Source organism: Danio rerio, chromosome 9 (assembly GCF_049306965.1).
Source record: "Danio rerio strain Tuebingen ecotype United States chromosome 9, GRCz12tu, whole genome shotgun sequence".
In the NCBI taxonomy this organism is placed as follows: domain Eukaryota; kingdom Metazoa; phylum Chordata; class Actinopteri; order Cypriniformes; family Danionidae; genus Danio; species Danio rerio.
Window position 1 is genome coordinate 30,579,012 of NC_133184.1, and position 14,788 is coordinate 30,593,799.

At 36.3% G+C, this 14,788-nt stretch overlaps 1 protein-coding gene across 50 annotated transcripts in view; it reads right to left on the bottom strand.

The window, feature by feature from the left end:
- Nucleotides 1–14,788, bottom strand: part of epb41l5 (erythrocyte membrane protein band 4.1 like 5) — a 68,704-nt gene that overhangs the window by 36,644 nt on the left and 17,272 nt on the right. For 32 of the 50 annotated variants that reach the window (XR_012384895.1, XR_012384893.1, XR_012384896.1 and 29 more), the window contains 8 exon segments: nucleotides 13,227–13,269; nucleotides 12,045–12,123; nucleotides 11,916–11,960; nucleotides 11,492–11,544; nucleotides 9,790–9,910; nucleotides 9,406–9,493; nucleotides 9,206–9,294; nucleotides 2,234–2,324 (listed from right to left, as the gene is read on the bottom strand). Coding sequence is in view for 40 of the 50 variants with exons in the window: in XM_068223330.2 (XP_068079431.1) it covers nucleotides 2,234–2,324; nucleotides 9,206–9,294; nucleotides 9,406–9,493; nucleotides 9,790–9,910; nucleotides 11,492–11,544; nucleotides 11,916–11,960; nucleotides 12,045–12,123; nucleotides 13,227–13,269 (609 nt within the window). In the remaining 10 variants the exon portion in view is untranslated. 50 annotated transcript variants of the gene reach the window in all.

Below are 14,788 nucleotides of genomic sequence, written 5' to 3' on the forward strand. Positions count from 1 at the left end.
TACAGTGTATTATGGTTATGTAATAGCCATATATACGGCTATATGAAGAGAGAATGGTGAGTAGAGCGGGATGTCATTCCTACCGGTAAATGTGTTTTCATGTTTCATATCGAATACGAAAGTGAAAGGATGCTGAACTATTAATGAAAGCTCTTTATTTATAAGGATAATTGACTGAAATTACGATCTGATATTTTTTCTGTATTTTAATCTTACAATATTTTGTATTAGGCCTACTTTTTCATTCATTTGTGCATTAAAACCTCGGAAGAAAGATTGATCTGCTTCATGATGTAACTGCAGTCTCGCCTATAGTGTCCTATTTCTCATCATCATAAAATTAAAATAAGGATGCATGACAGCTGAGCGGAATACGTGGGAGAATAAAGAAAACCTGAAACTCTGACCAATGTGAGGAGAGTTTACTCACACGTGACTTATTTTAACTGTTTTGGTCTATTTGAAACGTTGCCGCATGTAAGCAAACAGCACCAAGAACAAAACTAAACATTGTAACAATTTGAATCCCTGTTTTGGAATAAAACAAATCAGTCTAAATGTGGAAAAGCACCCTCAATTATGGCTGCGATCTGCAGAAAATGTGTAACTAATTTACATGTAGCTGTGATTTTCTGAGATAAACAAAATATTTAAATTACAACTGCAGTTTTTTTCAGTTTGCTGTGATTACAGTGAATTGATTACAGTGAGAAAAAAATGGTCCAAAAATGTTAAAATATATCAACATAAAGATAATGATGCAATTGAATAATTAATAACAATTGTTACATATACCTTCAAGTACAAATCATAATACTAACATTTATACATAAAAGCTGAGCATATACCTTTTAATTCACATCACATCACTTGGTTTTTAATTTTATTATAATTCCTAAAGTTTTGAAAAGCCGTTTTCCAAATACATTTTTTAAAGTAACTCACAACACCTGCAGAGATAAAGTTTTTGTGAAGCAGGGTGTTGCCGGGGTTGGAAAAGATAAGAGGTTTACGGCAAACTGAGCAGCTCCGAGACATTGAGAACATCCTGTTCACTAAACATGTTCAGCTTCAGATCCAATGAAATTCTTCCTTTTGAGACAGCATATTTGTCTTTTTTTCCTTCCAACTTTCATGCTTTCTTTATCTGAATTATTGCTTGTGTAGAGCTTTTCCACACAATTTTCTGCACGCATTCATTTAGATTCGTCTTTAAGAGTAGTAGTTGTAATAGTAAATTGGATGATTACATTTTGCAATACAATACAACTGTATTAATTGTCTTGGCCTCCATTACATAGTCTGTGACTGACGGAGAAAACAGATACCTAGAGTAGCTCAATTTAATTTCCATTTGTGCAATTTGAGCAAGTAAAATTCCATCTGAGGCTCTGTCAGTTGTAAATCTGAACCATAACCTCATTTGTGAACTGTGAAGTTCCTGGCAGATTGCAAGTGAAAAAAAATAAAAATGCGCCCACAGAATGGATAAGGTATCAAAATTAAAATTGCACAAGTATCCGATTCCAGAATCTGAATCAATTTTTGATTCCTAACCCTAGCCTGGGGTGCTACTAATAACAGCCTAAAGGGATCCCTTTTTTTTGACAAACACCTTGTCATGATCAACTGCAACAAACTTCTAGACTCAACAATAAGCCTAATGCGGTGCATCAAGCTCCAATATAAAAACACCTTTAGCTGACTGTCTGACTCAATCATGTGTCATGATTTTCATAGTCATAGTATATGTTCAAATTTAAAAGAGTGATAGGTGGATATGTCCTTATATTCACAGCTCTAGCACTTTATAAAGTGTAAAGTGCCTCAGATGCCAGGCATGCCTGAAGGCAGAGCGTCATTTATTAACTCAAGCTGGCAAGATGCCAACAGTCTTAACAAGAACACATCCACACGCACACAATTTCTCACACATAAACAGAATTGACTGACACAGGCTGATTTTCAAACTGCAGAAACCCATGCAGCACAGTTTTAGTAGTGTAAATATCAATATGTCCTTATACACTTTAGACCATAGCTGTAGTTTTCTACTATTAACTTCTTAGTTATACTTAAAAATACGCAATCATTAGTTTACAAACACCCAAATTTGCTCAAAGGAGATTTAAATTAAGTTTAAATCAAGACAAGAGAGTGTTTCTATTATTTTTGATCACCCATGAAGATTTGTAAAGCTGTATGTTTATGTGTGTTTGAGCTTTGTCTTTACCTCTTCTGTCTCCTGCATTACCTGTTCGTCATCTTCCACTACCACCAGGGTGAGTTTGCACTTCTTGAAGTCCAGACGTGTGATCTTGGGCCTGTGCAGACAAAACAGTTTGCTTTAGATAAAATGGCCATTGTTATTAAATTTACTGCGGTATGACGTGGCAGCTGGAGGACAAATATTGAAGATGTTGCCAAACTTTGGGTTTAATGTTAACGTGTCCTGCCTCAGGAATCTTAAAATAAATAAAGCATTTTAAGATACAACAATACAATGTGTTAAAATGTCTTTACTTTGCTATGTTTGCCTCTAAATTTAAAATACATTTTCTGTCAACAATTTTCTTTTACTTATCCCGCATAAGAGATATTTATTTAAAGTTAAACTTTAAGATGTCTCAAAAACAAGGATTGCTAAAAGTAAAGCATATACTGGGCTACTCAATAGCAGGGATTTGCCCACAATATCTTGCCTTATGCAGAGTTCAGTGCATGATTTTAGTCCTAATTTTGACTTGCGAAAGGTTTTGAGAAATCGCAAACAACTGCCTGAAATCACAGGCAAATCAGTGTTCGTTCACGTGAGTAACAATCACACAGTAGCTATGTTTCCATTCACCTATTTAAAAAAAAAAAAACAGTTGATGGAAACCCCATGATGCGCATACATTTTGAGAATGCGCATAAAAAAAACTTATGCGTCTAACTGGGTAGGATAAACTTTTTATTCGATAAGAAAAGATGCGCATAAACTGCAATGTAAACACTTTTACCGCACAAAATCCACCATGCGCATTACAAAAAGGTCATGTGATTTTGTTAAAAGAGATCATGTGATGCTTAAAATGTGTGTGAATGGATAAAACGTCAGGCTGAGCACATTATAAAACATCTGAAATGTTGTTTTGGTCATTATAAAACGCCTTATTTCAGTATTAATGTTATTATATTATTAATGACCTCCAAAATCAAGAGCGCCTGTGCTCTGCGTCTGAAACCTTCCAATGCCACTGCGCGCTCACTGCTTGTCAGGATTGTCTTCTGAGGCGCGTTCATTTAGAAAAGATTGATGCAGCTTCTCCTACTGCAGCAAATGCAGTTTTTACTGTTGATATTTGGCGACAGTTAATCAGGAAGTGACGATTTTGTTCGCTTTGACTTGTTGGATGGAAACGATGCTTCATTCGCACAACTTTTATGCAATAACCCAGTTTTGCGCATAAAGTTTATTCGCATTTTTAGATGGAAACATAGCTAGTGTGAAATATCAAAGAATCGCAGATGAGGCGCCGACACCCGTGAGATATTTGGCATGCTGAATGTCTGGACCTGTCAGCGATTCAAATCATGCCGTGTGAATGTTATCTGATTAAAAACAACATCAGTGATTTTCTACAGCCAATGAGAGAGCAGCATCCACTAGTATGGGTATCTGCAGGCCAGCGGGAGGTTGAGGGGAGATGTTAAAATGGCTTCTTTTCAGTCTATTTGGAGCAAAGAAATGGAGGAAAAACTAGTGGAAATTTGACAGAAGCACCTGTGTCTGTTTGACGTGACATCTGCAAAACCGGGTTGTAAAAGAAAAACAGTCAAGAAGGAATTGCTCATTCCCTTCAAAGGGCAGCTGAGCAAAATAAATGCATTTTCTACCTTGCTAAAGGCTTCTTTCTCATTATGTAGTTAATAACAAAAGATATACTACTTGATCTTGCATTGTTTCCATGCCGCTTCTTGCATGTGTTTGGTTGTGAGAGGCATAGTTTGAGGACTGAGAAAAAGTTGTCAGTGATTCTTCCCGTTCTAATGTCATGCATCATGAAATCCCCTGTCGCCGATCCATCTTGCAGCGTAAACAAAGCAGCAACAAAACGCTACCCCAGATACTCATGCAGTGTGAAAACATCTGTGAGGTGACTACTTTGAAAATTGTGCAGTCTAAACTCGTCATTAGTGATCCAAGATGAGAAAAAAAACATAGTTTGAAGATGGATTCATCATTACTTGCTCATTAAATAAATGTAGTTTTTTTATTAGTTTAGAAATAAGTTACAATTTGCAGCTTTAAAGGTGCAGTCGGTGATTGTCTTCAGAAACATTTTTTGTTGTTGTGCTGGTTGAAAGTCTCTTCATATTCCAATAGTATAGATTAAAGTAAATGATCTAAATGTATTTATATGTATGTTTTTATTCTGGGTAAGTCAAAAAACAAAACAAAAATGTTCATCCAATTAAATATTGTTGGGCCGACAATTACCATAATTCTGATAAATAGCCCAAACAGTCTGTCAATAAAGGTAGATTCAAACAACTGTGCACCCATTCACGCAGATCCGGCGTTGTGCTTTCACGCCGGCATCGGTCACAAGTGACATCTCTAAAAACAAATTCTGAATCAAAACTTTTTAAAATCTTGAAATGTACATTGGAGTTACTTTTGCACGCTGAAGTAGGAATGAAACCATGGCTGAATTATTTCTTTTAGACGGGTATGTTTTAAAAGTATTTTAGTCACGCAAAGCTGATGTAGATTGTGTTGTTTTACAAATGGGCTATAAGCACTAAAGTGTTGTTCAGCAACTGAAATCTTCTGGCGAAAAACTATTTTCAGTTTCATAAGGGACCTTTTACAGCCTCAATAATGTAGATTTTTATTTGTTTTAACAACGAAACATAAGCAAATAGCGCTATTCTGCCTAGCCTACTTCATTGAGTTGAAGTTTTTATTTTCACATCGTTTTACTTCTAAAAAAATGACAACCTGTGATGCACTCCCAATGTTTACCATGTTACTTTAAATATTCAGTCTGAAATAGCATGCAAGTATGGCTTAGTAACAAGCGTTATTTCTGCATGCCACCTGCTAACCACTTACCATCCAGTAGTTGCTTTAGGACAGCATGTAAGAGAGTAAGACTGATGAGAGAGTGATGACAAGTTTTGCTTGTTAAGTACATAACTGAAAATGTGCTAGATATTAGGCTTGCCACGATAGACGGTGTTGACGGAGATACCGGTGTTAAGACGCAACACTGGTGACATCACTTTTCCACCGTGACACCGTCCCCACATTTGTTTTTTTTTTTAAGTAGCCTATTGGTTTTTTTTTTTTTTTTACATTTATTTGAAATAAATGTCAAATATAATTATAAATAATTGACTTAAAACGAGAGCATGCTCTATAATTAAAATCTATACATAGCTACAGTGCGTCATATTTTATTTACCACATGAGGAGAAAAGAGTAGTCGAATTTACAGAAAGAGGATGGAGGACGATTTATTGTCAAAAAGCAATGCAAAAGCGCCTGTTTGGCAATATTTTGGGTTCAAACCAAATGCAAAAGAGAACCTGAAGACGTTAATGAGGCAATCTGCAAACTTTGCCTGACAAAGGTGGCAGTATCTGAAAACATAACTTATTTATACACGCACCTTCATGTTTAACTATAGGTGGGTCGCGGATAGATCAATGACCATAAATACGCAACGCATACTCTCATTTTTAAAAAAAAAAAAAAATCACTCGACCATCATTTCACAATGTTTAATAATAAATATCTTTCTGTTTTATTATTAAAACGAGTGATTTAGCAATGCCGCGCCATTGACAATCCAACTGCAGAGAAACATCGTGGCAACGTGAGCACTTTTTTCCGAAGTTCAGCTGTTCTTTTTTCTACTTGATTATGTGTTTAATGTCAAAAAATCCAAAATGAATAGGCCGACAAGAGCGCATCTTTTATAACTGAGGACGCTCTCTTCAAAAACCGAAAGTTGCTTCTTCTGTCTGGCAATATTTCGGCTTTTAATATATGAAAAGTTTATTTAGATGAGCCAATATTAAAAATTGCAATAAAGTAACTGAGACGTGCGGCCACACATCGAATCTGAGGACTGATTTTTCTCTCTCTCTCTCTCTCTCTCTCTCTCTCTCTCTCTCTCTCATTCAGACATCGAGCCGCAACACAAGTCAAGTTGCAAAACTTAGGCAGGTGCAGCTGACAGGTAGAATAGCTGAAGCCTTTACGAAATCTGTCAAAATGCACCATTGAAATTAATAGGCATAAATGTCTTTGAGCCAAAAAAAAAAAGTCTATTGGTAGGATATCTGTAAAAACGCAATTGGAGCCAAAGATATGAGCTGTGTAGCCTATAAATTATAGGCCTATTAATTCTAAAAAAATGAAAACTAAAATTAACAATTCATTGCATTTTTCGTTTGATAAAAACATACGTAAACAAAAAAAATCAAAGGGTGGCTAATTTGTATTAATGTGTTTTAATATTAATGAAAATATGCTCATCCTATTTAATTAACGGCCATATACGCCGTCAATAGACAAGCCATTCAAAACATATTATTTTATTGTGTACTGGGTTATAATGTATATTTTGCAATAAAAACTAAACGTAGCATGTCTCGCTGTCATTTAAAACATGTAATTCATACCACACCAGAGCTGTGGACCTGTAGTGTTTAAATTTACAGGGCGGTTGGTCAGTCTTACTGCGCACTGAACTCCAATCCGAGGGACTCGATAGTTACTCAATAGACAACATTAACTTGAGAGATTTAAAAAATAAAAGGTATTTTTTAAAAGGAACAACGCGCAAATCTGCAACAAATAAAATAAGAATAAAATGTCTTGCCAGTGCTGTGTGTATTCCGCCACTGACAGTGTGAGACGCCCTTATGCTGCGCCTGTAACAACCGCTTGTAAGAGAGATCAAAGCTGTATCGATATAACCAAAAAGCAAGACCATATAGCTATAAATATTCCATAACAATACTTATCGAAATATTTATACATTTACATGTTGTATATTGAGATTGTGTGATCTGTATAGGTTGTCTGATCTTTCCAGAAGATGTAAACTGACATGTGTGCGGTGATGTTTAGCTCTGACGAGGCGCTTTTATTTAGCCTGTAGTCTTTAGATTTTTTACATAATGTTCCAATTCTTAACATTTTTTTATATAGTTTATATATAAAATGAGTGCTCGCTTGTTTAGTTGTGATCATTATGCAAGGATCATATTTCATATTCGGTTTATTCTTCAATAGCCTATAGATTCGTTAATAATGTATTTTATAAACGGATTGTTCATAAGGACTAAGCTGTTAATATATAGGCGTTTATGGTTGTTATTTGTGTGGTTCCAACTTCCAGTTTTTTCAGCCTGTAGCATTGTTGTGTTTTATTCGTTATGTTTATAAAAGTTATGTTTTGTTTAATAACAGGGATTTTTTTTTGTAATTTCCTTTTCGTCCATTCAAACAATTGACGCCGAATTGGCAACTCCCGCAAAACTGAAAGTATTATAAGCACGCATTTATAAGCTATTTAAAAGCAGAAAAAAAGAGGAAATGAAGAAACGCCCACTCCCACGGTGATACCGGTATAACCGGTGTTGTCACGTGTCGATTAACCGGTGGGGAAATTTCCTCACCGTCACAACCCTACTAGATATTATAAGTTTTTCATTCAGATTGTAGTGTATATATATATATACATAAATATACTATACTATATTACTATAAAGTTTGTTAACGGCATTGGGAAAATATACTTTATACACATAAATATGGCTTTAAGATGCTAAAATTACTTGATTTAGATTTTGTGTTATGTCCGCTGTCCATATGCTTTCTCATTAATTTCACTTTGTGTGTCTGGTATGAGCTTGCTCAATAATCATGAGCAAATGGGTCATGCTTCATAGTATTACAATTGTCATGTGAATTACAATTTTCACATGACTTTTCAGTGTTAAAAATTAAGGATTTACCAAATTTATCTCTGACCACACCAAACATAAATAATTAATTATTTCTTAGCCACAAATTTTAAATGTGTCAAAACAAGCAAATACAGCTTTATGCTATACTTTTTATTTAACAAAACATATGCACAGGTAATCTGTCCTGGCTAAAGATCCAGATAACTCACCAGTTAACTACACATAAATGGGGAGTTAATCTCCCATTAAAGCAAAGTTATTGTAAAAAATATATATAATTAAACCATATTACCGCAAAAGAAAGCAGGTGAAAAACTGTGTGCGATAATAAAAGGATGATCACATACACGGTTAACGTTAGACCCATTAATAATCTGTTCAAAGAATGGTTAAAGCGAAAGCAACCGGTGCTGCTTACAAAAAGACAAATCTGGAGATCTAAAGCAGTAAGACTGTGGGCACATGTTCATCACTTTTTTTGTCTAGTCTACTTGAAAGAGAACCAATTATATCAGTTGTGTTTTTATGCTAGGTTGCTTCACGCAAGGAAACAGGAGCGCGCACGCCTTTTAAACAGCTGTGCTTAGCACATCAGCTGTTAGCACGAGTGATTATGCTCTCATTTGGTATTAACCTGCTTTCTTTTGCTTGCGCGAACACGATTACTTTTGTCAGTCGTGTTGCATCTCAATTCTAAGATCGCCTTTGCATGCAAATTGGGCGATCCTTATTGTCGAACCCTGCTTTCAGCAATTATCATCCGGGAAAATTTTTTTCAACCAGCCAAAGTGGCTATTGGGAGTGTCTGTCTTACCTGCCACCGCTGAAATCTACCCGCATTTGGCGGGTGTTAATGTCAAGCCTTGGTCTGTCATTGTGAATGTGTGCGTTCGTGATTTCAGGAGGCATGGCTTTAGACGGAGGGATTGCATTTGAAAGATATTATGCTAACCGATTAGCATTTAGGCAGATCACCTACTGCACTTTTAATGTTTAGAAATAACACATTTTTCATATAAAGATTTTTGCAAATCTCTGCGTTTTTTTATTACAATTTCTGCTAGTAGTGTAAAAAAACACTAAAATTGTGTAAAATTGTGTTCCTGATGCCACTCTGAGCAACATGTTTTGCTTTTAAGGATGACCTATGCATAAAAGGTCAACTGTGTGGTTACATCACCTGTTTAAAAAGCTATACAAAAAATAAATAAATTTCAGGTTAGTGAGCCCTTACCAGAAGAACAGGCCAATTTTAGTTTCCCCTTCAAACACAAGCACTCCAGTGGGGGTCAGACCTAGGCTGTATTCATTTCCGTCTCGTGCCTGGAGGAGGAGGCAGCAACATAAAAAACAGATAAGTTCTGGGTATACCTCAGAGTGCCCCTTCCTCAAGATCCTGATTTGAATGATACACTGCATGCTTCAAATATGTACCTTGACCATATGCATGTCCACTCCATACATCTCCAGCCATTTGGCCTTATTGAGATAGTTGATCTCCGCTTGTGCTGGCGTCTGGCCTCTGCAACACCAACAAACGAGTATGGTAAAACAAAACTGAAAGAAAATGAAATAACCCAAGCTACTGCACATCTGCTGTAGATTACAGCTCTTCAAGGTTACAGTGATGGCTCATAAATCACATGCAGAGTCTTCAGGGTCAACAGTAGAGCTTTGGCTGAGTAGACAAGAGAGATTGGAGGTGATGACCTACACATTGACTCTTATTCACCTGCTTTACATTTAGATTTCCTCTCTAAAAGCTGACTTAAAAGAAGTCATCATGAGGGATAGGAGGTATGTTTTTATAGAGTATACCTGCACTCCTTCCAGGCGTTGTAAATGGCTACTTCCATGTCTTCTGTCTGGTTCGGGATAAAGCGGAATTCTGACACCAGGTCAAGTCCATGCTCGGCAGGGTCATAATCGCCTAGTTCAGCTGAAAGATGCAGGTGCCACAGATTAACAACCAAGTTTCATTCTGTTGTTTTCTTCTTTTCTGTTGTGTGATCATTATAGTTATCGGAAATTATTGTCTGACCATGATGTGCTTTACACTAGAATGTTTTGCTAGGTTTGTTACACTGCTTGCAGTCTGATATATGTTCCAATTCAGATGAAGTTGATCTAATGCAGTTACGATGACATCATGAAGAGATCTTAATTAGACAGAACCAGAACAAATCCTTCTCTTCCACAGATAAAACACGCTCGGAAGCAAACCTCTAAACCTGAGATTTAATGACCGGGTTTCCAAAACAAAACCGATTTTAAAAAATGAGTGCTGTGCATGTAGAAGACCAGAGCAAAGCACAGTAGGAAGAAGAGGATTAGGAGGCCTTTCTTTTACAGATCCACACTAATGAGCTGTCATTTACTTTTGAGACAGAGAAATTTTTCAAAAGGATTGACAAGCTTTTCTCCTCTGACCTCTCGTCTAATGACTCTAAAAGATGAAAAGAATGTGTAAATAGTGTAATATACACAATCTTTTAAAAGCTTCAAATAAATTGATGGAGTTTAGCAAGAGTAGATATTTATGCTATAAATAATTGTTCAAAATGTGTTCAAAGATTTAGGGATGCTCTGATCAATTATCCGAAGATCGGTATCGGCCGATAATCACATTTAATGACTTGATCTTTACCTGCCAACCGATCGCACGTGTTTGTTTAGGAGTTTACAAGCAGAGGAAGACACAGGTGTGCTCCTGTATATTATACATAGCCTACAGCAACAACAACATATGAGGAGGTAAATTATGTGTGAAAGTGTGAATGATCAATTTGCTCTCATCACAACAGTTCAAATATTTACAGATGTGATGTGATCTCTATAGGCACAACTTGCATGAGTGATGGTTTCTTTGTTGCAAGTGCAACCATTTTATTTACCGTGTTTTGAGCTGCTGTGACATGAGCAGAACGATTGTAATTCTTCTTAAAAATGTTATATCTGTGTTATGTTATTTTCTGTAAAGTTGCTTCTGGCCATGATATGTTTATATCTAAATGATCAAAAGAAATGTGTCTAAGAGATTTTATGTAACATCCTTAAGTAATTCCCTTAGGTAAGGCAAGATCTCCACTTAAGTATCAAACTTAGAGGGAAAATGTGCCTAATGCTTTATAAAGCTTGAATCATTAGAATCTGTACTCCGTATCGGCCGATCACCATGACAAGGAATCGGCACTCTGTATCAGCTGCAAAAATCCTGATCAGCGCATTCTACAAAGACCCTTTAAAAAGTATTTTTCACAAAGTTAACTCAATGCCAATGATTATGAGCAAGGGTACTTAAAAAGCAAACAGCACCAAATAATCATATTTTTAAAAATCATGTGATACTGAAGAAGTGTGTATATTGTGTATTTTCTATGCACTTTTTTCTTTGTATTTTTGATTAAATGCAGTATTGGTCGACATAACAGATAATATTGGTAAACACAATATTTCACAATTACTAACTACTTCAGACTTTTGAAAAGCAGTTTAATTCACTGTAATTACTGTTGCTTACCTTGTAGAGCATAGGAAGCCAACTCCACGGTTGTGTCGAATGGGCATTCTAGCCTAGAGTAAACAAAATCAAGTCTATTTAGACCAGAGGTATCCACACTCAGTCCAGGAGGGCAGTTGTCCTGCATAGTTTAGCTCCAATTTCCTTCAACACACCAGCCTTGAAGTTTCTAGTATACCCAGAATAAGCTTTATTAGCTGCTTCATTTGTGTTTAATTGGGGTTGGAACTAAAATATGCAGGACACTGGCCCTTCAGGACCAAGTTTGGGAACCACTGATTTTGACAATTTCTAAACGTATATCAGCTATCAAAAACCATAATAGTTTGAAAGGACATTTCATTTCTCAAATTTAAAATGGCAAAAGACAACAATGTCAATATTCTTTCCACACAATTTAACTCTAATCTTAAACTTCACTTACTTGCCACTGAGAATGTCCTGCTTTAACTGTAGAACAAAAAGGTATCTACAACAAATAATAAAGATAAAATGAGTGCAAAAATAATCAAGCGAATATTAGTTGTGTTTATGGCATAAACGGAGAATTAACCTTGTTAGCTCTTCATGCAAGTTGTTGGGCTCAGAGGAGTAGAATTTTACTCTCATATGGAGGCAATACGGTGGACCAACTGAAAGGCAGACAATACCAAATGAAATATTCAAAGCAAAACTGCTTACTAGAAGTGTGAGTTTGTACTGCACAAGTGTCAAGTTTGCTTTGGTATGTTTTAACACAGAACACTGCATAATAAAATAGGAATTTTAGACAGAATGCCATACAAGTGATGAGATACAGAGACTTTCCACTTCATGGTTTATTATTACCCGCCTTTCACAGACAGAGTTAAGCATTAACCATGTACTTATGAAAGTAGTCACAAAGACTAGTTAAAATGTTGCCCCGTTCTAAACCTTTGCTGCCTACTAGAGCTGTGCTATTTAGCTTTTAGGTGCGACTTTTTATTTATTTTTTGACAGATACTGCGGTTTAATTTTATAGTCAAGATTCAGCCCAATAATCTGTAAATCGCAGCTTTTTACTGTATTGACTGTTAGTTAAAAAAAGAAACTGAAAAGATATTAACTTACTACAACATTTATTAGATTAAATGCCATTGCCAATACTATCAGTTGACTTTTTTAGCTGCTGTTGTTGTACTTCCACATTTGGTAACAATTCTCTTACAAAAGATCTGTTTTGTTTGGTGTCTGTGACTTTGAAACCAAAATATTCCCATATTACAGTCGTTACAGCTGTTTTTCTTTGTTAATTGGTCTGATAATGCTTCTGAAGAGGCAGATGCCCATCATCGCACTCGTCTGCGCTTTCCTGTTTGTTTGTTTTTTATTGTGGGTGTTCCGCATAGTATGGTTGTGTAATTCTGATTGGGCATAACGAATGTTTCCTCACTCAATTGGTTAGTAAGACTTTCACGCAGACAGCAGTCATGCATTTGCTCTGGGCAAGAAAAATTAAATAATACATAAATATTTGATTTTGCAGCCTCTAGCGATTAGCTAATCGCAATGTTTCAATTCGAGATTGCAATTCGATTTCAATTAAATCGCACAGCCCTACTGCCTGCCTAGATAGAATAGGTCAAGTTTGGAGAAGAGATTCTGAACAAATTACAATGGGTAACTCTGTATGGATAAATAAATTAAACCTATCCAAAACTGCTTTTCCCAAGACACCAATTTATTTGTTGAAAAGAAACAGCATGTAACTTACTTTTTACTTGTTTTTTGATGCTTTTGGTGACATCAAGCCAGTGCTGTAAGAATATGAAAAAGAAATTCAATAAATGTATTAATAACATTGAAGACCTTCAGTTTGCAGTTTAGTTTTTATTGCTTTTATACACACACTCATGGTAGGCCTTAAATGAGTTTATTCAAGATTTACTCATTTACTTTTTTTTTTACCAACATTCGTTCATTCATTTTATTTTCGACTTAGGCACAATCCCAATTCTACCCCTTAGCCCTTCCCCTCACGTAAAGGAGTAGGGTGTCGCAATTCTCTTTAGTTTGAAGGTGTAGAGCTGAGGGGAAGGGGTAGATACCCCTCCGAATTGAGATTTTTCAGGACCACAGTCGAAAACAAGGGGTAAGAAAATTTCCCAGAATACACCAGCCACAACGGCAGCATAGCTGCATTCGGAAGTAATGAGATTTACAAATTAGTATTTTTGTCATTATTATGATTTTTTACAACAAACAAGCACATCTTTTAATACAGTTAGAACCGCGTTTGTGTTTTACCATCATGCTTTAAAAAAAAGCTAAAACAAAAACCGCTAAAAAACGCTAAATTTCGTTATTATTAATCCCTAATAATAACTCCTGTATAGCAGTCCCACAACATTCTGACACTCGATGACACTCGAATACCCTGTCAGAAAAGTCTAGTGGCTGGAAATTATTTGCACAGTGTCTGCTATAATGTTAATGCTGTTGGTTTTTGTGTGTTTACATAGATGAATATGGCCACTGCGTAAATGCAAAGTTCAGTTAGGATCTTATTGCCACATTAGATTGTTATCAGTGATTTCTTAAAAAGAAATACCAAAAAATAAAGCAACTGGAATAACTACAGCAGTCGCGATCGTCTGATCTCATATGAAGATGACATATGATGATGTGTTAAGGTGCTGTAGTGCTGTCCCAATTCTTATGGGTAAATTTTGAAGCCCTTCCCCTTAACACTCTGTTTCAAGGGCCAAGGATAAGGAGTAGGGGTACAAAAATAGAACTGTGATTGGGCCTTAGTTTCTTTATTAATAAGGGTCACCACAGCAGAATGAACTGCCAGCTTTTCTAGCATATGTTTTATGTAGCGGATTCCAGTTCAGCTGCAACTCAATACTGGGAAACATCTATACACTCTTGCATTCATACACACACTACGGCCAATTTAGTTTATTTAATTCACCTATAGCGCATGTCTTTGGACTGGGGAAAACCGGAGCACCTGGAGGAAACCCATGGAAACATGGGGAGAACATGCAAACTCCACACATTATGCCAACTGACCCTCCCAGGGCTCAAACCACCACCCTACTTGCTGTGAGTCGATCGTGCTACCCACTGCTCCCCCATCTCACCCTTTTTAACCGACATGTCTGATTTAAAAAAATGAAAATAGTCACTGGCTACTTTGGCTGGTGGATAAAGTGCGATTCAAATATTGTGGTCTGAACACCCAAAAATTCTGTCCCGTCTGTTAAACTGAGCTGCTCCAACAGGGTGATACATAAACAATGTGAGGGAGGACGGGAGGGTGGAGGCACT